The sequence below is a fragment of the Mytilus californianus genome, unplaced genomic scaffold (genome assembly GCF_021869535.1).
Source record: "Mytilus californianus isolate M0D057914Y unplaced genomic scaffold, xbMytCali1.0.p SCAF_3, whole genome shotgun sequence".
NCBI classification, from domain to species: Eukaryota; Metazoa; Mollusca; class Bivalvia; order Mytilida; family Mytilidae; genus Mytilus; species Mytilus californianus.
The window spans coordinates 99,710,450-99,736,708 of NW_026262679.1; the positions used below are offsets into that span (position 1 = coordinate 99,710,450).

The 26,259-nt window shown below is 30.9% G+C and overlaps 1 protein-coding gene across 11 annotated transcripts in view; it reads left to right on the forward strand.

The window, feature by feature from the left end:
• The window catches only part of LOC127735531 (casein kinase I-like), a 53,504-nt gene extending 27,791 nt beyond the window's left edge, over positions 1–25,713 (forward strand). The window contains exons 7-12 of one of the 11 annotated variants that reach the window (XM_052245722.1): positions 2,397–2,542; positions 5,845–5,904; positions 9,980–10,081; positions 10,702–10,737; positions 19,411–19,520; positions 20,724–25,713. In XM_052245722.1, the coding sequence (XP_052101682.1) occupies positions 2,397–2,542; positions 5,845–5,904; positions 9,980–10,081; positions 10,702–10,737; positions 19,411–19,520; positions 20,724–20,769 (500 nt within the window). In that variant the 3' untranslated portion in view covers positions 20,770–25,713. The remainder of the gene's footprint in view (positions 1–2,396; positions 2,543–5,844; positions 5,905–9,979; positions 10,082–10,701; positions 10,738–19,410; positions 19,521–20,723) is intronic. The other 10 variants (XM_052245721.1, XM_052245723.1, XM_052245726.1 and 7 more) reach the window with 10 other exon arrangements.
• Positions 25,714–26,259: the final 546 nt, after the last annotated feature.

Here is a 26,259-nt window from a genome sequence, read left to right on the forward strand (position 1 = left end):
ACTTGAAGATATTGATTTGATAATTGGTATATAGTTTTATCATGACAAGTTACAGATCAAGTTAAAATTTTGTTCTGGTCTGATGATTTTGTGCAGAGTTATGATCCTTGGACTTAGAAAATTCACTTAAATAATCAGTTTTCGACACTTATTTTGGTCATGCTTGAAGATATTGACTTGATATTTGTTATATAGTTAACACCAACAAGTTATAGATCAAATTAGAATTTTGTTTCAATACAATGAATTCTTAACCAGTAGGGGACTATGTATTGCCATGCAATACTCACAGAATGCTTGCTAACATTTAAACATCATTTAGTGTTAATTGCAACCAAGGCCTAACTATATCAATCTACTGCACATCATTTACATTTCATAAAAAGTACTGAATTCTTCTCGGATTTCGGTTTCACTATAATAATATGAAAAGTCAACTATATAACACAGTACTTTAGTTCTTGTAATTTTATTATACACTACATTGCATTCACAGTGTCTGTCCTTCCATCCATGTGTCTGTTTGACCTACAAATATTTCCATAACACTTTTCTTGGGAACTTCTGAACAAAATGATGTAATATTTGGTCATGATTTTAGCAGTGATGAATGGTAACATGATCTGACAGACACATACATCTTATTAGCTGATATTGAGTTGATTTAAATTTTTTATTTCGTCACACTTTTCTCATGTACTTCTGAACAGAATGACTTCAGTCAGCAGCTCATCACTGATCATTTCTGCTATCTGTCAAATTCCTACATTCTGTTGCAGATTTTTATACCCCCAACAAAGAAAGTTGAAATTTACCTTCAAGAACACTGAAACCTTAACATTTGAAAACAAGGGATGTGTAAAAACGCAGAAACACCAAATTCATCTAAGATCAACTTTGCCTGAGGGGGGAGTTGGAACCTTTAGTTTCTTAATTTATGAATGGGAAATTTTAGAATGGGATGTTATAAATCATGTCAGTACGGAAGCACTGACTACTGAACCAATGAAACTCATGGGGAAACAGTAGTGTTGACCCAGTGCTAGTAAAAGAAAATGATATGTTATAAATTTTGTGTGTCTGAAGTGCTTGAATTACCTACATCAGGAACACTCGAACCTAAAAATTTGGAAGCCAGGGATGTGTTTATATGTAGAAATGTTAGGAGCCCCATATATGACCACAAGGGATGTGTTAATATGTAGAAATAATAGGAGCTCCATAAATGACCACAAGGGATGTGTTAATACGTAGAAATGTTAGGAGCTCCATATATGACCACAAGGGATGTGTTAATACGTAGAAATGTTAGAGCCCCATATATGACCACAAGGGATGTGTTAATACGTAGAAATGTTAGGAGCTCCATAAATGACCACAAGGGATGTGTTAATACGTAGAAATGTTAGGAGCTCCATAAATGACCACAAGGGATGTGTTAATATGTAGAAATGTTAGGAGCTCCATAAATGACCACAAGGGATGTGTTAATATGTAGAAATGTTAGGAGCTCCATAAATGACCACAAGGGATGTGTTAATATGTAGAAATGTTAGGAGCTCCATATATGACCACAAGGGATGTGTTAATATGTAAAAATGTTAGGAGCTCCGTATATGACCACAAGAGACCAAAAAAACAATATCTAAATTCATCTAAGGTTAACTTTAACTGAAGTAACTGGAACCTTAGTTTCTCCTTAATTTATTAACGAGTAATTTAAGAATGGTATGTTAGAACATAAGCAAATTAGAATGACTTAAGAAAATAAATAACTAAATCTGTACAGTGTGTTATTGGTTTTTTTTATGCCCCCGCCGTAACTGAGGGGCCATTAAGTTTTACCTCTGTACATCTGTCTGTATGTCCTGAAATTGGTTTCCGTTCTCTAACTTAAGTGTGCCTCAACCAAATGTTATGAAACTTATGCACAATGCGTATTACCATAAAACTCAGATCAAGTACAAATTTGGGTTGCGTCACTTTTACCATTCTTGAGTTATGTCCCTTTATAACGTTATATGTGGGGGCATCATCTGTGTCAAATGGACAAATTCCCCATTTATTTATTTTTTAAATTGGATGATATTTTTTATGACTAATCTAGTATAAAAAAAGTGTGTCTTTATATTCGAGCGTGTTCATTATACATTGTACTTGTATAATTTTTGACAGAAAAATGGCATTTTGTGTTCATAAGTACCATAGTTGAATACAACCAGATTTCTGCATAATTATTCCCTATTGCTAGATAAATATATGTTATATTACAATTCAATTTCTGTCTTTCCATAGAGTAATATGACTTAATAAGAAATTAGGTCTTTAATGAATAGGTAAAGTAATTTGTTTTGTGCTAAAGAAATTTTTATTTTATATGCTTTTCTTAATTGCAGATGAACTTGCCACATATTTAAGATATGTACGACGGTTGGATTTTTTTGAAACGCCAGATTATGATTACTTGCGGAAGTTGTTCACCGACCTAATGGAAAAAATGAATTATAATTTAGATTGGGAATATGATTGGACTGGAAGACAGGTGATCATTCTTATATTTTGTGGAAAGTGATTCGGTCACTTAATCTTTCTTTATATGAATGTGAATTCAATTGAAGCTAGTGAAAATCTTATTACCTCATACTTAGATGATAAGTATAGTGAAAATCTTATTACCTCATGCCTTGGTGATAAGTATTGGATAACCTGATTTCGTGATTAAGAAAATGTTCTTGACACAAAGAAAACTTGTGCCATTTGAAAATTGCAAGTTCTATTGTTCAGAACTTGCTTGGGTGAGATAAGTAATGAAGTAGACAATAAGGAATACACAATTTTTTTACAAACTTAATTCTGTTCTTTGTAATTTATATGCCAGAATTGGAAGAGCATTTAGCAAATTCACACATACATGCACACTATATTGCAGTTGACTACGAATGCATTGGGGAAAGTATAAAATGTCTTGAAAAATAATCCTTCAAAATGATAACATTTATAAAAGAATACATAAAAGGGATCACAGGAATTACCAATAATACAACAGGTCACGCCTACATCCCAACACCATGAAAAAAAGTATATGTACAAAGACAAATAATATATTGTCCAGATAAAGAACAGACTTTGAAAAAAAATGTCTTAGAAGAAATTAGGTTTTTTTTAATGAATTTTCATCAATTTAATGGGCATTTTGTCCAGATCTTCATTTGATTTTAAAAATTGCTCTTCCCTTATGTTTCTATATATACATGAATGAGGTATTTTGCAATGCAACACATTTTTCAATTTTCAGTGCTTATCCAAGAGATTTGTGCCTTTCAGATCATTTTACAAAATACTTTTCAAGCTGTATATAGAATTGTTTAGTTCATATTGGTAACATGGTAATAAATTTAAACCTATTAGAAACTGATATATGTTAGCAACAACCTGTTAAATTAAAAATTCCTCCCATCCACTTTCCCATGATTTTCTGTAGAAAATTGGATAAACAAAACAGCATTAATCATTATTAATAAGTTGTTTCTAACAAATGAATTGGAAAATTTCATTATGATAGACAATTTCATATGATAGTCAAACTGAGCTGTTTTACTTTTTCAATTTGCATATGAAAAATTCTATCATCCGACACTGAGATTTTTCTTATTATTTTTACTATACCACATATGATTTATTCTAAATACAATGCTCTGTTAAAATGGGGTTAAATTTTTCACCAGTTGATAATTTGGGAAATGATTTATACAGCAACTTGAAAAGTCATTGGTTCTTAAGCGGTTAAAAGGCCAAATTGTCTTGCATAGGTTTAATTGAAAGTTGAAAAGTTGTATGCAAAATCTCTCAATATAGCCTGTCATCTCAAAGTTTTAAAGCAGTATACTGACCATTTGCTGACTTTTGCCATATTTTCAGACTCATTCTTATACAAAAAGCTGTTGCTACATTTGTAAAGTGAACTTTTTTATGTGATATAGTTATTAAATATTTTTTATCCCTTTTTTTAGGACAAAATTAAGGAGTACGGGATGACAAATGTAATGATAATTATATAAACAATTTATTAATTAATCAGGTGCTTTATGTGAACAACTTTTTTGTAGTCATAGTGATATTCAGAACCAATTTTCAAACAAAACTACTTATGCATTAAGATGTACATGATGTAGCAGGAATGCATCTTTTCATTTTGAAATATTTTTTGGAAAAAAAGATTATGGTTTTAACTTAGTAACTGGTCATTAGAACAGATTCTTAAAGTTCTACACGGTTTGGTAGAGGCAATATTTTTCCCCAAGAAGTTATTTTACATATTTGAGTCATATTCTGAAATCTATTAATGAAAATTTTAAAGCTTCATTAATTAAATTTTACAAAAAGACATCCTAAAACACAAAAATTATTGTTGTTTTGTGACTAAAATAGCCATACCTATATCATATGAACAATATCAGAGACATACAAATTTGGCAATTTGGGATTTGTATTACACAAGATAAACAAAATATCTTAAGCAGATACTCTGTAAGAAATTATTTGTGGAGAACCAATTTTCATAGTTTTATGATTGTCTTAAATTCTCCAACACTTAACTAACAGTGAAGCAAACAATGAAAGTTGTCATCCACAAATAATGACTTTTCACAAGGCAACCTTATCATCATCTAATTCTATATACAGTGTACTTATTATTCTGTTTGATAGACATATTTATTAAATGTATAATGTTTAGCAGTAGTAATATAGAATAATACATATATTAGTACATTGCAATTTGTTTTAATCTTCCAATCTAAAAATACAAATAAAGTTTTATATTTAATACTGAGCGTGTTGTATGTAGGCTCAGTGGTCTCTCCCTTAATATCAATAAGCATACTTGCATTTGGGAACTTTTTTAAGTATCATTTATAGTAACAGGGTAAACTTAAATTCTATATTGGCTGTTGACAAAAGTTTTAAAAACATTGTAAGTAGTTAGTATTCTGCTTTTTGTCTCGCCTTGACGATGTCGAAAAGCGAGATATAGGTATGCTGTTTGCGGCGTCAGTGTCACCAATGTATTAGTTTGTAATTAGGTCAGTTTATGGGAAAAACTAGTAGGTTAATGATATTTGGTATGCAGTTGTGTTAACATTGGCACATCTCAATTCCATGGAGACTATTTGGCCCCGCCTGTCAGTCATGGTCTATTGACATTGAAACGTTTTCTTAGTTTACATGTATTAGTTTGTAATTCGGTCCGGTCATGGGGAACCACTAGTGGTAGGTCAATAATATTTGGTATGCAGTTATCATGGTTATGAGGAACCACTACTGGTAGGTCAATAATATTTGGTATGCAGTTGTATTAACATTTGAATTTTGAATTTTTATGGAGATTATTTGGCACTGCCCCCTAAGTCATGGTCTATTGACTTTGAAACTTTTGCTTAGTTTACATACATGTATTAGTTTGTGATTAGGTCAGTTAAATGGGGGAACCACTAGTGGTAGGTCAATGATATTTGTTATGCAGTTGTTTTAGCATTGGCACATCTCATATCCATGGCGATTGTTTGGCCTTGTACCTTCAGTCATGGTTCATCGACTTCATCGAATATTTTGCATAACTTACTTGTTAAAGTTTTACTATCAAAATAACAAAAAGGCGAGACATATCTGTGTAAATAGTTAACTGTAATATGGAAGTTTAGTCTCATCCATTAATATAATTACCTTCATGCATGTATAATACATTAAAAATTCTTAAACCCAATCAAACTATTAGTGGGACACATAGAGTTTTGACAAAGAAGGAATAATTTTCTGTCAATTACTTATAAATTTTATATTTTGTAGCCAACCCCATCAGACACATCAGCACCAAAAGAAGAACCTGCTAAGGTGAGGCCAAACAAGGTAAATACCACATCACTAAAAAGGATCAATGTTGCATTGTACTGTACTGTTAACTATGTTTTAACTTCATTATAGCAGAATACTACTATCACACTCCTCCCTAAGTAAATGTGTATTTACCTATTAATAAAGGTGCTTGGTAATTCTTCACTCATCTTTGTCTTTTCTCTATCTTCTACAGATCAAGAATTACACTGCTGTCGTGAAGTTGTACATAGAAATCTTATGTGAGATCATTACTAATAATTGTAAAACAGTTAAAACTATGAAAATTAATTTTAATGAATCTTATCTTATAGGCATATTAGGTTCTCTGTACAATAATTGAAGAGCAGAATTTCTCTCTGTGGTTATTTCCTAAATCTGTTTTCAGAATTTATTTTTTTCTTCACAAAATAACAACGGGGGATAATTGCAAGGCCTAGAGAGGATTTTTATGCCCCCGCCGTAGCGGAGGGGGTATTAAGTTTTACCCTTATCCGTCCGTTCGTCTGTACGTCCCAAAGTTGGTTTCTGTTCTCTAACTTTAGTTTGCCTCTACCAAATGTTATGAAACTTATACACAATGTTTATTACTATAAAATACAGATCAAGTTTGAAATTGGGTGGCGTCACTTTTACCGTTCTTGAGTTATCCCCCTTTCTTTACATAAAAATTGCTGAATTTTTCGTTTCTGTTCTCTAACTTTAGTTTGCCTCATCCAAATGTTATGAAACTTACACACAATGCTTATTACCACAAAACTCAAATCAAGTACAAATTTGGGTAGTGTCACTTTTACCGTTCTTCAGTTATGTCCCTTTATAACTTTATATGATATGCAAGCAGGGCCATCATCTGTGTCCAATGGACACATTCCCCATTTATTTTAAATGAGTTTTATTAGAAATGCATCCCTAGTGAAAAGAAGACCAGATTGAAAGAAAACCAAATTATGAATGTCATGATATTATCTTAGTACCTGTCTCATCAAAATGGGGACATTAAGTCTGATACCTCTGTTTAGAGAATGGCAAGACAAAAAGAGTATGGGAAATAAGGCTCATATTTGGCCCAAATATTAGTGCAAATTTAAAAGTAACCATACATCCATACATATAAAGTTGTTTAAATCTGCTTCATTTGGACTCTGTTGGATAGTAATCTCATTGGCAATCATACCACATTACCATATTTTATGTATGTACTAAGATAAGAGGTGTCTTGTGCAATTCATTCACTGGCATATTTCTTGATTTTATGCATTTCTGTGTATTATGTTCAAATTTGAAATACTTCCCATATTGCTGATGATTTTGTGCAGAGTTATGGTCCTTGGACTTAGAAAATTCACTCAAATAATCAGTTTTCTGCACTTTTTTTCGTCATGCTTGAAGGTATTGATTTGATAATTGGTATATAGTTTTATCATGACAAGTTACAGATCAAGTTTGAATTTTGTTCCTGTCTGATGATTTTGTGCAGAGTTATGGTCCTTGAACATAGAAAATTCACTCAAATAATCAGTTTTCTGCACTTTTTTTCGTCATGCTTGAAGATATCGATTTGATATTTGTTATCATGACAAGTTATAGATTAAGTTCGAATTTTGTTCCGGTCTGATGATTTTGTGCAGTTATGGTCCTTGGACTTTGAAAATTCACTTGAATAATCAGTTTTCCGCCCTTTTTTTTTCGTCATGCTTGAAGATATTGATTTGATAATTGGTATATAGTTAACACCATGACAAGTTATAGATCAGGATAGCATTTTGTTCCAATACAATGAATTTCTAACTGGTAGGGGACTATGTATTGCCATGCAATACTCTCAGAATGCTTGTTAATAAAAAATTTCAAAATCTGATATCATGTTGATTGAAAAGTTTATAAGAATTCTTGTTTCACTTGAAAGTCGGACATTTAAAAAAAACACCCCAAAAATACAGATGAACAAATGCTGTTTCTGTTTTCAGCTCAAGTGTTAAACAATTGTTTCTACTTGGTCTTTTTATACATTTTTGAAAAATCATTTGATTCATGGTAGGATATTTTTAAGAAAGTTACAGCTTTGATCATGCATTACATTGAAACTGAATGCTTTTTATTATTTTATTAAGATTAAAAAGCATTGATCTTACCATTTAGAAAATTATTTATGACACTTATATATAAACAATGTTTATGTACAGTACAATGTGACAGTGTTTGCTGAGTTCTTCATGGTAAACTGGGTAACAATGTAACTCAATACACATGTCTTTACCTATTCGATTCTACAGTTTTGCACAAAGATATCTTAAGATTTATTGGTTTCGGAAAATATAAAGAATTTGAAGTATTTTCAGCATTTGCAGAGAAGAAAGAACAATGAAATCTTTTTAGTGAATACTTCATTGCAGGTTTTTGGATATGAGATCTAGAACAAGTTCCTCAGTCTTGCAGAATTATTATTTTACTAACCTTCACTGTTACTAACCAGATAAAAATCAGTGTCGTTATAAAAACCTACATACATATATACACTTGTAATTAATGTTGCATAAACAACTTCATAGGACACATGAAAACATAGATTATAACAAAGCAAGGAATATATCGTATATCTCTTGCTTCTCTTTCACAGCAAAAAATAGTATTCATCTGTAGCATTCTGTATTATTATCCTCATAGATTGGACATCTTCCTACATATACATCTCTTACTGTTCATAACATTACCTCTTTAGTCGATCATATCAAAAAATTTCCTTAAAACAAAAGTTAGAATCCATGTCAAATTATTCCAACGACAGTGGCGGATTCAGGTGGACTCCCTTCCTACATTGTACAAGGCAATGACAAGACCAGAGAAAAAGATGCTTAGATTTGCCTTCAAACTGAAATTCCTATTTTCTTTTTTCAATCATCTTCTTGGATCTGCCAATTTTACAAAGAGTGAATAGTATACTTCAGTCATTAGTTCATTCAACCTTCCTTAGCTATTCACATGACTGCCATGTGACCGCTGGTAAAGTAGATTTTGATTATTAAGCATTATTGACAAAACATAAACATATTGCACTAAAAAGTCTTACCAATTTGCCATCAATATATGTGAAAGGAAGTTTTAATGAACTTTTTAAAGTGTGTATAGATAGATCTCAAGTGTGTACTGTGTGTTAGAGTGAATTTCTTGTCATAACAAAAAAGAGATGTCAAAAGAAATTATATTTTTTTGTATACCGTAGGTGTTGTATATGAGCATTTATATCAACATTTTAATCCTTTGGAAGAGCTTTCAAAGAAACCGTGATATTGTTTGAACCAAATTGACCCATTGTTTATTAATGTAATGAAATCTTGATTTTAAAGCATACAGTCTCTAAGAATTACACATTGGATAGTAGCACATACATTTTATGAATACTGTTACTTGAAACCAATTTGAGGAAAGTGATAATCAGTCCTTAAGTTCTGACTATAGTCATTGAATTATGTCATCAGATATAGCCAAAAGATCACAAAGCATTAAAAATTCACTTAGTAATCTTCATTTATCTAGATTACAAAATGGAATATAGTAATAGTTTTTGCCAGCTGGGTAACAACAACCTTTTCAACTAAATAGAAACAATTAATTTTATATTTTTCTAGGAATATTATACTCACACAACAAGATAAATGAAGGTTATCCCTGTTGATTTTCATGGTCAGAGATCAAAGGTCTATCTGAGTCAATGGTCTAGCTGAGGTCAATGTCAAAATCCTAGTCAATGCATTACAGACTAAACCCCTTAAACAAATTTAAACAAATTTGTTGATGTCCTGATGAAAAGATGATCCCTATCAATTTTCATATCAAAATAAACATTTTGATTGATGAGGGAATGGTTTTTCAGTGCCCAAGTTAATATTTTCTCCATAAAACATTGTGTAATCTGTCTGGACATGGACAGCTGATCAGGAGATTTTTACAAGATCAATTGAATTATATTGAGCCTAGTGTTGACACCTATCCCTTAAGTGTGTTGATGATGGTTAAATTGATAGCTCTTCCAGTGGTTGTGGGCATTGTATTCTGTGTAACTCAGATCCTCAACTAATTTGCCTTTCAGACAAATACATATCAATCTGGTAACGCATGGGGTGAACCCCGGCACACCGGAAATTATCTGGGTGCCAACCTTGCTGCCGATAGACTAGGGGGATCTGTACAGGTATGCATATCCTTACTACATAATTTTGGTCGTCGCCTCTTTTTCGCTAATTTATTTTCCACTTTTTTTTCTTGTATGAAATTGCCATGTTGTCTTGTAGTCTTGTCAATAGATCTTAAAATATTACTTGTATCAATCAAATCTGGCAAATACATCATTCACCCTGAATATATCATGATTTGTAATTAGAAATAGTTTTCATGCAAAGAAAAACTTGTACCAACATTTATTTTATTTGCTTAATGCACATTTTAATGGTAATTTTTGCCCCATTAAAGGTATAGGTTATCTAATCTTTCTTTACACTAGAATATATTTTATGTAGTGGTCATTTTAATTTTAGTTTTATATGTTCTGGAAATGGAATCTTACCAAAATATAATACTTTTGAAAAATTTAGTGAAAAGATATAAAAAAAAATTAAGGACCCTTTTGTAAAGTGTTCTTAAACTAAAGAAAGGTTATAATGATCACAAATAGTAGCTTTAAATCAACTTTAAAAGAGAATAAGCCTTTTGTCTTTAGGTAATATTTCAAGATCGTAGAAATCCCCCCTCTGTTGCATGTCCTGGTGATATGGTGAAAATTTTTTGCTTGCTTAATGTGTGACTCGTTCTTAGATTCCAGAAAAACGAGACTTACGAATGAGAAATCAGGTAAGGCAGCTATTCCAGATCTTGTTTTCTACCATTTTAATTGTCATGTGACTCTTTGTTTATCTGTCCTTATCAGTGTCTGATTGCACTGTCAAAAATTGTGTGATGATTGATTGATATGTAATCTCACTGACACAATGGAAATTTATCCTGCACTTCTGCATACTCAACTACATTTTTAACTTTATGCACTTTATAAATATATTGACCTAACAGAACTATCATTACCTATTTGTCTGCTTTATTGTCTGTTTAATTTACAAATACCATGATCAGCTTAGCTCTAGTGTGTTTCACTTGTTATGAACAAATTTTTTAACTTGCTTCCTGGTTGTAATTAATTGAAAATTTAAAATTGCTTGAATGATTAAGGTTATTTGATAACTACAAATTTTTCAGATTGAACTGAAGACCAGTCAATCTTGGTTGATTCCCATTATCCAGTGTTGTTATAAATATTCAAGCTGCCAAGGATTTATATATGTTAATACTCAAATTTTATGAAATCATAGTACTGATAACTCTGGAAATATATGCTGATGGCTTGCTTTATTTTTGTTTGGTGTGTTCTATGTAGCCATTCTTTTACACTGAAATTGTATTTTAAATTGCAAAATTGACAGCAGTACTAAATTGTCTCCCTTGATAGTGCAGTACACATTGACTAATTAAAGAAGGATTCCATACACAGACCTATAAACCACTCACTAGTTCTTGTATAGATAGGTTTTGATTGACATAATTTGAGTAAGAGACTCTCCTTTTGTCTCCATTCCCATTGTGGAGGTCTTAGTGCACAAATTCATTCATAAATCAGCCAAAAATTCAACTTGTTACACTGACCGCTAGACTTGAGAAAAAGTTGTCTAATTTCTTTTAGCCTTTCTTGATTCATCACTATGATTTAGTAAGGATCTTTTATCAAACTTGTTTTTGCTGCATGATTCAATTTGGTTAGTCAAATAGGCAAATCAACCATTTACCCCTCCCAAATGGTGTCCAAGGGAACTAACTTAAACTCCAATTACGTCATATTAAAACCTATCTTTATACCCTTGAATATATACCCAAATCTTACATATATATATATAAAGCTAGACATCATCAAAGGTACTTAACAATCAAATATTCAATATAATGCTAGGAATTTCTTACTTGTATCAAAACAAATGCTCACAAATTAAGATTGACCCCATAAGGCTTGTAAGGTTAATTTTTACAGTTTTTATCTTTCAGGTCTATAAGTAGCAAAGAAAATAATCATGAATCCAACAATGTGTATGGCTTTTATGTCATTCATTTTTACTTAAAGGTTATAACATCAACATAATTAGGACAATTAAATTAAAATTTTGTACGCCAGAAGTGCGTTTCGTCTACAAAAGACATCAGGGATGCTCAAATCAAAAAAAGTTAAGGCCAAATGAAATACTTACATTTTTAGTTGAAGAGCATTGAGGGCCCAAAATAGAAGTACTGTAAATTCAGAAATTATTGCATGCATTTATTATTGCGATTTTGTCATTTTAGACTAAAATGCGATTTTAATTTTTGCGATATTGAGAAAAATCCTGTTTAATTCATATAAAAAAATTCAAAATGCGAGTTTAAATTATTCGATTATACCTCTGTCGCATTTTTCACAATAATAAAAACATCGCAATAATTTCTGAATTTACAGTAGATTTGGCAGAATGCAGGACAAAGGGATGCTAACCGATCAGGAGCATTAGCTCTTTGTATAAAGCTTCATATTTCAATAGATATGAGAGATGGATAATCCCAATCTGGTTTACAGATGTGTTATAGTCTCAGGTTTCTGTCAGTTGTCCTTTACCTCTTTTTCATTGTACAATGACTACTGGTACTTAAAAAAAAACATAGTATCACCTGAGGTTTCTGTTATCTATATTTGGTATGTAGATTCATTGCAAGGTGTACATATCAGTCAGGCGGGATTCACCTGACCATGACCTCATTCCATGATTCAGTGATCAACATTTAAATTTACCGTACATGATTAGGTTATTTTCTCAGATAATAGGTTAACTATATTGGGTGAATAGAATGATTGTTAGGTGTATATAAATGTCTGTTGGAGTTCATTTCACTTTGACCTCATTTTCATGTATCGATGGTCAATGTTAAGTTTTTGTGCTCAGATACTATAGGAATGATAGTAAGGTGTACATGTATGTCTGGCAGGGTTCATCTGACCTTGACCTCATTTTCATGTTTCGATGGTCAATGTTAAGTTTTTGTGCTCAGATACTTATTACTATAGGAATGATAGTAAGGTGTACATGTATGTCTAGCAGGGTTCATCTGGCCTTGACCTCATTTTCATGTTTCGATGGTCAGTGTTTAGTTTTTGTGCTCAGATACTATAGGAATGATAGTAAGGTGTACATGTATGTCTGGCAGGGTTCATCTGACCTTGATCTTATTTTCATAGATTATTGCTAAGACCTTGGTCTAGAAGACTTTTAAAATAAAATTCATTCATGGTCAAAGACATTTTGACATATGCAATCTTGTCATTGTAAATTTGGTTTATCCCCTGATTGAGATTGAAAAGATACACTTTGGATTCATTATAATTCGTGAGAATAGATAAACCACAAATTTAAATGTTAAACAAATGACAAATATTCTAAAAGCTAGTGTAAAGACTTTTTGCTAAACCACAAAATCAGAATATCCACATAAATATGAGTTTTTGTCAAACCACAAAAATTGGTATCCATGAAAATAAATGAATCCTCAATAGCTTTTACTGTCCCAAGTCTAGACCCTGGTTTATTTTAGTTATATTATAATGTTGTTGGGTTTTTATACGCCCGTTTACGGGAGGTATTATGGTATACCGCTGACCTTCTGTCCGTCCGTCCGTCGTCAACATGTCGCACATTAATTCAAAAATGCTTTAACCAATATGCATGAAACTTTGGTGAATTGTTTATATCTATTGACATGAGCTCCCTTTTGTTTTTTATAAATTTCAGATTTGCCATTTCCGAGTTTTGGGGTTTTGTTCATTAAAAAAGGGGGGAATTTTCCAGTTTTCGGACAATAACTCTAAAACAATTTCACCAATTTGCATAAAACTTTTGTGAATTGTTCATATCTATTGATGTGAGCTCCCTTTTGTTTTATATAAATTTCAGATTTAACATTTCCAAGTTTTGGGGTTTTATTCATTAAAAAAGGGGGGATTTTCCAGTTTTCGGACAATAACTCTAAAAAAATTTCACCAATTTGCATGAAACTTTTGTAAATTGTTCCTATCTATTGACGTGAGCCTCCTTTCGTTTTTTATAAATTTCGGATTTACCGTTTCCGAGTTTTAGGGTATTATTCATTAAAAAAGGGGGGATTTTCCAGTTTTCAGACAATAACTCAAAAACAATTTCACCAATTTGCAAGAAACTTCGGTGAATTGGTTATTTCTATCGACATGAGCTACCTTTTGATTTTTAGCTCACTGGGGCCCAAAGGGCCCCATGTGAGCTTATGCCATCATTTGCCGTCCGTCGTCGTCTGTCATCATAAACTATTTCAAAAATCTTCTCCTCTGAAACTACTGGGCCAAATACCTTCAAACTTTAACTAAATGTTCCTTAGGGTATCTTGTTTATAAATTGTATCCGAAGTTTTGATCCATCGACAAACATGGCCGCCATGGCTAAAAATAGAACATAGGGGTGAAATGCAGTTTTTGGCTTATATCTCAGAAACTAAAGCATTTAGAGCAAATCTGACATGGGGTTAAAATGTTCAAAAGGTCAAGATCTATTAGCCCTGAAATTTTCAGACACACCGAACAACCCATTCTTGGGTTGCTGCCACTAAATTGGTTGTTTTAAGGAAATTTTGCAGTTTTTATACGACCGCAAAAAAATTTTTGTGGTCGTATATTGGTATGACGTTGGCGTCGTCTCCGGCGTCTGAAGACGCATTAGTTTTCGCACTCTAACTTTAGTTTAAGTGAATGGATCTCTATGAAATTTTACCATAAGGTTCAATACCACAAAAGGAAGGTGGGGATTGATTTTGGGGGTTATGGTACCAACAGTTAAGGAATTAGGGGCCAAAAAGGGGCCAAAAATAAGCATTTTCTAGTTTCCAGACAATAACTGGAATGGTGTATGGATCTCTCTGAAATTATACTACAAGTTTCCATACCACAAAGGGATGGTTAGGATTTGCTTTGGGGGGTTATGGCTCAAACCGTTTCAGAATTAGGGGCAAAAAAGGGGGGAAAACAAGGTTGTCCTGGTTAATGGACAAATACTTTAGTACAAAACATAATTTAAAGCAGTGAAAGGGAGATAAATCAAATACATCATTGAAATTGTCTCCCTTACACTGCTTTTAAATTATGTATAAAGTAATGGTTAATGAACAATTAAGATAATTTAAAACAGTTTAAGGGAGGTAATCCAAATACAACGTTTTGGTTACTTCCCTTACACTGCTTTTAAATTATGTTTAAAGAAATGCATATTTATAAAGGAAGACCAGTAAAAATATCTGCAAATGTTGCATCTTTTTTTTTCACAAAAAAATCCATATACAAGATTTGACACTATATTTTAAATTCTATTATAAAATAGATTAAGTTAGCACTATGGTAAATTTAAATGGGTAATTATGGTTGCAAACTCCATTGGAAATTTGAATTGAGATTATGACCATATCTTGAGGGAAAGAATTTTTTTGGGGGAAAAAAAGGGGGGGGTAAAAAGAAATTGTGGGGGGTCAATTTTTTCTCATTTCAGATTTCAGAAATTAAAAAGAATTATTCTTCAAATATTTTTTTTTTTTCAAATTTCAAATATTGAAAAATTTCAAGAAGTAATCTTTAATTGCACAGTATGGCGCATTAGATTTGTAAAATCTTTGACCACATTTAATTATTTGTTATGCTGAATCTAACCATGTATTTAGATTTTTAATTTTGGGTCCAGTTTTCAAATTGGTCTTCATTAAGGTCCAAAGGGTCCAAAATTAAACTTTGTTTGATTTTAACAAAAAATGAATATATGGGGTTCTTTGATATGCTGAATCTTAACATGTATTTAGATTTTTGATTTTTGGCCCAGTTTTCAAGTTGGTCCAAATTGGGGCCCAAATAAAACTTTGTTTGATTTCAACAAGAATTGAATATATGGGGTTCTTTGATATGCTGAATCTAACCATGTATTTAGATTTTTTATTTGTGGACCCTGCTATCAAATTGGTTCATATTGAGGTCAAAAGGGTCCAAAATTAAACTTAGTTTGATTTTAACAAAAATTGAATTCTTGGGGTTCTGTGATATGCTGAATCTAAACATGTGTTTAGATTTTTGATTAAGGGCCCAGTTTTCAAGTTGGTCCAAGATAGGGTCCAGTATTTAAACTTAGTTTGATTTCATCAAAAATTGAATTATTGGGGTTCTTTGATATGTCAAATCTAACCGTGTATTTAGATTTTTAATTTTGGGTCCCGTTTTTTTAAATTGGTCTACATTAAGGTCCAAAGGGTCCAAAATTAAACTTAGTTTGATTTTAACAAAAATTGAATTCTTGGGGTTCTGTGATATGCTGAATTTAAACATGTGTTTAGATTTTTGATTATGGGCCCAGTTTTCAAGTTGGTCCAAGATAGGGTCCAGTATTTAAACTTTGTTTGATTTCAACAAAAATTGAATATATGGGGTTCTTTGATATGCTGAATCTAAACATGTATTTAGATTTTAGATTTTTGGCCCAGTTTTCAAGTTGGTCCAAATTGGGGTCCAAAATTAAACTTTGTTTGATTTCAACAAAAATTGAATATATGGGGTTCTTTGATATGCTGAATCTTGCCATGTATTTAGATTTTTTATTTGTGGGCCCGCTATCAAATTGGTTCATATTGAGGTCAAAAGGGTCCAAAATTAAACTTCGTTTGATTTCATCAAAAATTGAATTATTGGGGTTCTTTGATATGCCAAATCTAACCGTGTATTTAGATTTTTAATTTTGGGTCCCGTTTTTATTTAAATTGGTCTACATTAAGGTCCAAAGGGTCCAAAATTAAACTTAGTTTGATTTTAACAAAAATTGAATTCTTGGGGTTCTTTGATATGCTGAATCTAAACATGTGTTTAGATTTTTTATTATGGGCCCAGTTTTCAAGTTGGTCCAAGTTGGGGTCCAAATTTAAACTTTGTTTGATTTCAACAAAAATTGAATATATGGGGTTCTTTGATATGCTGAATCTAACCATGTATTTTGATTTTGGACATTGGACCATAATAGGTAAATTAAAAAAATTCAAGTTCTTAGACCACATTCTTTCTGTGTCAGAAACCTATGCTGTGTCAAATATTTAATAACAATCCAAATTCAGAGCTGTATCAAGCTTGAATGTTGTGTCCATACTTGCCCCAACTGTTCAGGGTTCGACCTCTGCGGTCGTATCAAGCTGCGCCCCAGCGAAGCATTTTATTGGTTATTATCTTGAATATTATTGAAGATAAAGATAAACTGTAAACAGCAAAAATGTTCAGCAAAGTAAGATCTACAAAAAAGGTTATATGACCAAATTGTCAATTGACCCCTTAAGGAGTTATTGCCCTTTAAGGACAATTTTAGACAAGTTATTTTATGTTTTTTAACTTTAAAAATCTTCTCAATGAATCTAGTATAAATTTTGTATTTCATTTCCTTGTACGTCAAGAAACATAGACACTATGGCTAAAATGGAACATATGGGTAAAAAGCAAAAATAATCATTGATGAAAGATTTAAGCAAAAAAAAAACAGGTAAGCGATTCAGGCTCTTGAGAGCCTCTTGTTATAAATTTCAGAATATATATTTATGGGGTTTTATTCATTACAAAAAGGGGGATTTTCCAGTTTTCGGACAATAACTCAAAAATGCTTTCAGCATTTTTTATGAGACTTTGGTAAATTGTTTATATCTATTTTTGTAAGCTCCCTTTTGATTTTTATAAATTTTCGATTTTACATTTCAGAGTTATAAGATTTTATTTGTTTATAGTCTGACAACAGATTTACTAAGTATTGCCCAACAGCACAGTGTATTGCGCAACAGCAAGAAATCTTTCATATAACCAATTTCAAGTTCTTTGTCTACATTTATTCAGAAACCTATAATATATCAAATATTAAATTACAATCCAAATTCAGACCTGTATCAAGCTTGAATATTGTGTCCATTTTTGCCCCAACTGTTCAGGGTTGGACCTCTGCGGGCGTATCCAGCTGCGCTCAGCGAAGCAGTTTATTTTGTTTGTGGGAGGGTGGATTTCGTGTGGATGGCTTTTCTTTGTTATATTGATTCACAAGTATAATAGACTCAGGGTGATTTACACATATTGTATAGGCACATGTCTGTTAATGAATTCTGTATTCTGACAATTAGATGCCTTTTGTGTCTATTAGTTTCTTTCTCATTGAAACATATGGCCCAAATCTCCTTTCATTCATATTTTAAAACAATCAACATGACTACTGGAAGTAGACTGCATTTGAATAGCACACAATTATGTGAATATGAATGTGAAAATAATTATGTGTACATATATATATACTCCATGTGAAAATATAACTTACAATGTGAAAATTACACATTGACTGGGCTTAAATGATACACATGGTAATAAATAATTAGAATTTGTTAAAATGATTCACACAACATATGGCAGCATTTTTCTTTTCAGATGACAGATAATTTATTTTCAGCAGGTTCTTTGTAATAAAAGTTTCTATTTCTAATACATGTAATAGTTATCAAACAATTTCCCTTTATATTGTATTGATAGTATCTGTAAGACTTTCAGAGACAATACTTTTAATTTTACCCATTTTCAATTGAGCTGATGTAAATTTAATAACTTTTAAAGTAGAGAAAAGAAAGTATTTAAAAGATTAATGAATTATTTACCACATGTCAACCACAGAAAAATTGTATTTGTTTAAGAGATACACTTATTGTAAGTCAGTAATAATTTGTATGAAGTTGTATTAGCATTTAAACATTTCATTTCCATGGAGATTAGCCTAATCCCCTAAGTCATAATCCATTGACTTTGAAACATTTGCATAGTTTAAATGTTAAAGTTTGTGATCAGGTTTGAAGGGTAACCACTGATGGTAAGGAAATGATATTGAGTAGCATTCAATCATATGGAATTGTCTATTATCAGTATCTGTTCTGACATTTTATCTGTCTTGCAAAAAACAAAACAGAAAACATGTTGAAAATGAAAAGTATAAATTTATTTTTGGATTTGGTTCTTGAATATCACTGTACATATACTTCATATAAACTTGGATTGATAAATTTTGCTAAACATGCTAAAAGGGTCCAGTTTTGAACTTCAAATAATGAAATGAGAGTATTCACCTGTGTTGTTCAGGGACAGTTCTTGTTGAAAGCATTTTTACTTAGGATTCACATTTCTTTTAAGTGTAATTTATTGTGATTATGTACCATTTTGCAATGGAATGAAATTAACTTTTTGAAGATGATTTCTTTATACAATTATAGGTACTGTGTAGTCTGTATATGGCATATTTATTTTCAATATTTAATGTTGTAGATGACTTACCGGTAGTTAATTATTTAATTTTTTATAAAGGTGCTCAATTTCATGTTTTTTTTATTTTTTCATTTCAGGTGGTGAACTCAACAAATGGAGACCTTGCCCCTGATGACCCTACAGGTGCTCAATCTAACACACCTTTCAACAACCAGGGACAGAGAGATGAAGATCAAAGTGAAACAAAGTAAGTAGTACCTAAACACAGCACCAAAGAGTCAAGGTCAGATGTAGGATAAACAGAAATGAAGACAGAGCATATACATACATTCTTTGTTTAGAAAAATTCTATGAACATACTTTGAATAATACCATCATTGTGGAACCATTATACAAAATGCTAGGAACAAAAAGCTTCGAAATAACAGATTGAATAGATCTATCACTAAAACTATAGCACAAAACTGTCAAAAGGCTTGGAAATAACAAAAGGAATGAATAGCACTATCACATTAACAATACCACAAAAGGCTTGGAAATAGCAGCAAATTAAATGACATGATCACAATAACAATGTAACAAAAGACTTGGAAATAACAAATTGAATAGCACTATCACATATGCTAGGAAATGACAATTAATTGAATAGCACTATACACAGTAACAATACCACAAAAGGCTTGAAAATAGAAATAAATTGAATAGCACTATTCACAGTAACAAAACCACAAAAGGCTTGAAAATAGAAACTAGTTGAATAGCACTATTCACAGTAACAATACCACAACAGGCTTGAAAATAGAAACTAGTTGAATAGCACTATTCACAGTAATAATACCACAACAGGCTTGAAAATAGAAACAAATTGAATAGCACGATCATGATAAAAATACCACAAAAGGCTTGGAAATAACAAATTAAATATTACTTCAAATGATGTAACAGTTTCACAAAATGCCTAGAGAAAAAACATGTAAGAAAATTGATATCTCAATATTCTAGGAAATTATCACAAATTAAAAATCTCAATTTCAAATTTAAAGAAAATACAAAGTGAAAACAATGACTGTAAGAATATAGGAAATAATGATATAACATGTTCACAAACTTCAAACAAATAATTGTAAAAACATTTTTACTGTATAAAAATTCATATTCAAGAGAAAATATTATTTAAAATTCTCATGAGTAATGATTTCTTATGATTCAGTTTATCATCTTTCTCCTTGTTAATCAGCTTGAGATTTTGAAATTGAAGTCATTTTTATGAAAATTTATGATATTGATAGAATCCTGTAAACTTTCCACCATCAATAATTCTGTTATGGTAATATTTATAAATAGCTCTGTATGAGGCACCTTAATTTCTAAATCAAAATTGATTAAATTATTTGTGATACTGGTTAAGTGCTCGCATACATGGCATAGCTTCAACTATTACTGCTTTCAGGTGCTGCTTCTTCAGACGGAGAAAGAAAAAGAAGAGTCGACGATAAAGACATACATAAACAAACAAACATGGCTGTCCATGACTTATATAAATGCTGACAGAGATCTGTATCATTGTGATAAACTCAAGCTTTACTGTCAATCATATTGTTGTTCAGCATTTTATAGTGCTTATCATTTATTTTCTCTTATTATTGAAACATAAGACCACACTTAAGGGGTTTTGGGTAGTAATAAAGTGTTTTTGCCACATATTAATTTTGATTATTGATACATTATTTCAAAATGTTACAGCTTGTATGCAGATAGCACTTATAGCTCTTTTTATATTGAAAGTTTGATGTGTGATATGGATTTTAAGAGTTTATTAAAATTACATAGAAGAAAGTTTCAGTTGTAAATGTTTTTTTATCAAAATGGCTGAAAAATTACAAGCTGTCTCTTACAGAATTCATTAATCACCATTAAGGCTGTTACATGAAAGCCTCAAAAAATGAAGTTCAGCCTTTTGAATTTCCTCTTTTCTCATGTATGCAGTTACTTCCTTTCATTACGGAATTGTTTCCTTTGTTTTTGGGTGGAGAACATGTTTTACAATGTGTATTTTCTGCGAAGGTATTTAATTCTGTATTTTAAATTCACAATTTCAATGATGATATTTTTTTTTTTAATTACAGGCAGATTTTTTTAAATATATTATTTAACTTATCCTCTAGGGAAATAACTGCTACTGCTTGACAGGGTTGTAACTTATGTAATGAGAAAAGAGGGAGTTAAAAGTCAAGTAAAGCTTGGGAACATTATTCATTTCATTGCTCATTATACAATTTCTTGATGGGCTATGAAACAAATATGCAGAAATTTTTACTATTGATATATTATAAACATATATGTAGGTAAACTTTTTTGTTATTAGTGTTAAGAAATTCCCCCAAAATACTATAAAATGTCAGAAATAAAAAAAGACTGCTTTTATTGTATCTCTTTGATACAGATGCTGTTGTTTCACAAACAAGAAAAAAGTAAAAAAGAGAGGAGTAAAAAGTCGCAAATGACACATGGGCCTGGACCAAGAAATAGATACAGTTCCATTGTATTGTGAAGAGGATGTACCAACATTTGACACTGGACATCCAACCATCATTACACTCCAGGGAATAGCTAATCATTCTTACTTGTAATGCTCAAAACTTGTGGTTGCAGTTTTGCTACCTCACTGAAAACTTTTAATTAAAGCATTTATCAGCTTATCTTCTTTTAATGGGGTGTGATTTTGTTATGTGTGACCTTGTAAGCTCACATCAGATCCGATTATGTACAAAGCGTGATTGATATTTTTTTCACAGAATAAAGTGCTAATCAAACATTAAATCATTAAGACTTTAAATATTCAGTGCTTTAAATCCTATTTGAAATGAAAGATTTAATGAATAGATTTCAGTAAAATTTTCTAAGGTTGTCAATGTTACAAATTTTGAAGATTTTGTACAATTTTGAAACTAGTTAAAAGCTTTTTTAAAATGATTGGGAGCATTGATAGGAAGTTCATTTTCACAATTTTTCCAATACAAGGACCACACTTTAAAGGAACTAGTTCTCATCAGCACTAAAAATTGATCTAGAAACATATCTTTACAATGAGTTGGTGACTTTAGATATTATACAATTGAAATAAATTGAAGTTTTGTTGTATTGATATAAAAAGGGGGCCATGATGTATTGATGTAGAATGTTCCAAAAGTTTCAAAAATCAAATTTAAAAAAAAAAAGTTTGTGCCAATATCATTAGAATATCTCATCTTTAATTAAAAGTATGTGTGGACAGCCATTATAGAACTGTAGTATTTCTTGATCCATGGCCATACAATTGGACATTTATAGTCATTCCGTATTAAATGATCCGTGTTGTACTTACACATTTTTACTATTTTGAAAGTTTGTATAGAATGTTTTTTCATCAAGACTATGTAAGAAAAATGTTTAAAGCATTTACAGGAGTGGACACATGGTGGGAATAGGTCACCTTCATACATCTGAGTTAGACACTATCATTAACCAACATTATATCAGAAGACCATTCATTTACCAGTAAGATAAAAAGACTTGAAGTTGACAAACTTTTTCAAATGAAATTTCAATAATTTTTTGAATGTTAGTGAAGTGTAAGGAAGACAATAATTTTGTTATCAGCTGGGTCATACTTTGAAATTATTTCCACATTTCATCAATTTTGTGAATCATATGGTAGATGAATCTACTATCTTTTATTATTCTCTTTTACTTTAGTTGTGCCTTCTGTTTCTAACACAAAAATATATACATTTTAACAGTTTAAATGTTATTCTTTGAAGTCTTCATAGTCCTGCATGATTAGAGTTGTATTTAGAAGATCATATTTTGTTAAAAAAAAGTTTTTGTAACCTAATAAACAATTTTGACTGCTGTTGTTCTATTGAAAATTGATAAGATAAACTTATGATATAATCTTTCCTGTTATAAGCCATGTGTTTACTTCTGTAAACTTAATGGAAAGTTCCAAGAACACTAAGAAAGTGGATGTTTTGATAACATAGAATGCAAGTATCAAGCATAGCTTCTTCAGAGTGCATGAATGTAAAATATGTCATATATATTTTTTGGTGAATGCATGAAAATAGCAACTCTCAGTGAGAAGTATGTGTGAAGTTTTACTTAAATAAAAAAAAAACATTTTTATTGAGTTGTAACTTAAGCCTGTACCTTTTTCATTGTTTTAGATATTTTCATAATTTTTTTTCGAAATGAAAATGTGTACCATAGAGATAAAGAGATTTGAGCAATGATTGGAGTATTTGGTGTTGAAGCGAGCCTAGGTGTCACTAATGTATAAATATTCTGAAGAAAAAATTTTAACATACTGCAATCTATTGAATATTTGTTATGGAAGTTGATATGATTGTTAAATTTTATGTCTTATTAGCAGCTATTTATGGATCTCATATTATTCCATTAATTACGCTACTTGTCTATATATGTGATGTTATAACATGTTGATTGAAAGCACGATTAATAATGTATTGCAAAGTTTTTTTATGTTATACTATTTTTACAGTAAAATAATTGAACTACAAAATGTCAGATTTCTAATATTTGACTCAGATGTATTATAAATGAAGAATATATATTTAGCAGATAAAAACTAATAACAGCAGCCTAAGGAGAATTTGTATTGTTCTTATTTAGTGCAATGGTTTGCTTTTGTGTTTTTCTGGTCCTTCCACTGGCATTCTGTAGATCCAGTTTAACAGATTTTTGTTTGTCAAAGTTATTTTATAACCTCTTCAATAAGATGACAATCAAAGAAAGATGAAATGAACTGTCCACTTTATTATATTTCCATCATTGTTAATGGAATAATTCATGCACTGGAAATATAATTCAACTCTCTCATCATTTGAAAATTTATTTACAAAATACTTAATCTCGATGTAAAAGTTAAAGAATGTTCTTTGCCATATTAAGATATGTAAAAGTATGATTGCGTTGATGTAGTTTGGATGGTGAATGGTGGACGTACAACTGAAATTGTAATTTATATTGTTTGTTGATGCCGTAGAATCTCTGTTTCAGTGAAGGCTGACACAGATTAACTTTGGTGCAATACATAATAGTGTTTTTGTTGGACACACATGTAAGGAAGGTGTGTACTGTGACCAAATATTGGAATCGTGACTGTCAATGAATATCATATTTCTTTTGTTACAAATGATTTAAATCTATAATGTAGATAAGTGATATATATCAACTCATGTTTAAGGAAGCCTAATTTTCCAGCAAAATCTGTTTCTTTTAAAAAAAAAACTGTTATTTTGATTACACATTTTCTGCCTAACTTTTCATTTGCAGATGGAAACATTCCTTAGATAAAAGTTTTAATTAATCTTTACTTTTTTATCTTGGCCATTTTAAATGTGAAATGCTACAACATTGCTATTTTAATATCATTTATATTCTTTTTTGTGGTTTATAAAAATACATTTTGTAGTGTCTAAAATGTTTGTATTTATTAACACTGTTTACTTCATAATGCATTTATATTAGATTTTCAGTAAAATGTCGCTGACCATTTTAATAAATATTGATTTTGTTGATTACGATGTTACTCTGTGGATCAAATTTGTAAAATTGAAACAAATTAAAGGCAAACCAGAAATTAAACAACCAAGTTTCTATAGGGTTTCTCTTTGCTGCATAATTTTATGAGCATTTTGAACTTTGCTACAAGGAATGCAATTTTATAGCATAATATAGTATATGTTTTCATAGAAGAGGTCTGTTATCTTTAGATGCTTCAAATGATGTTGAAATAAGGAACATATAAAATCTTCATCAGAAAAGGGGGGATTTATGGTTTGTTTATAACTAAGCAGAGCCTCTAATAAATAAGAAATGAACATTTTAGTAAACAGTCAATGAAGATCAAGATTTATGCACCCAATATAACCTCCATTTGATTAATTGTGAACATATGTTGAGATTTCTGACCTTACCAGACTGTTAAAGACCGAAAAAGCTAACATAATTATGGATAAAATCAATGATATAAAGTGTCAGTCATCTGTCAATTTTCTGATAGGTTTTAAATTTTTATTGAAAGCCATTCATTAAAGCTGCAAATAGTTACACAATGATGATTTTTTTGCTTCATATAAATGTATGAAAGAGATGTTTTATAATTTGAACACTGATTGATCAGTGTTCAACTATTGTCTGTATAGATGCATTAAGACCATATTGCTTTCCATTTAATTGATCATCGAATGGTTGACATTCATATAATATTGTTATACATTTGGTGAATTGTTTATCAAGTGATTTTAGTATTATGTTTATTTCATTTGTGTACAGTTGATGATTTGTGCATACAACAATTTAAAAAAAACATTACATTTTAGGATAATTCTTAGAGATGCTGTGCTCTTCATGAAAATAAAATCATATTTCTTATAAAATTTGTCTGTATTAATATCTGATTTGATATAAATCCTTGATAGTAGAGTTGTCTGGGTGGTTGGTCATCTCTAGGTGGACTAATAAGACAGAGTTGGTCATCGTGAGTCATAAGTGTGCTATTTCCTGCGTCGGTATGCATCAACAATTATTTCAGTTTGTGATTAGGCTTCACATGCAAGACATATCTCCATAATATTGTTTCTCTAATTTGGTATGCGTTTAAACCGATAAAGACCAGTTTGATAATTTTTTGTAAACCACATGTTTATAAAATGTGCAATTTCCTGCCAAATTCATTTGGAAAATTACACAGCATTTTCCATTTAATCATCAGAGAAACCGATTCTACCACTTAACCCTGTGGTTACCACTTAACCCTGTTAACCACAATATTTCTCAATTTTCAATACTGTAAATTCAGAGATTAATGCGTACATTTATTAATGCGAACTTGATACTATCACATATTTCACATTAATATTAACATCGTAAAATTTCTGAATTTACAGTAGTTCATTTTTCCAAATTTAGCTCGTGAGTGGATA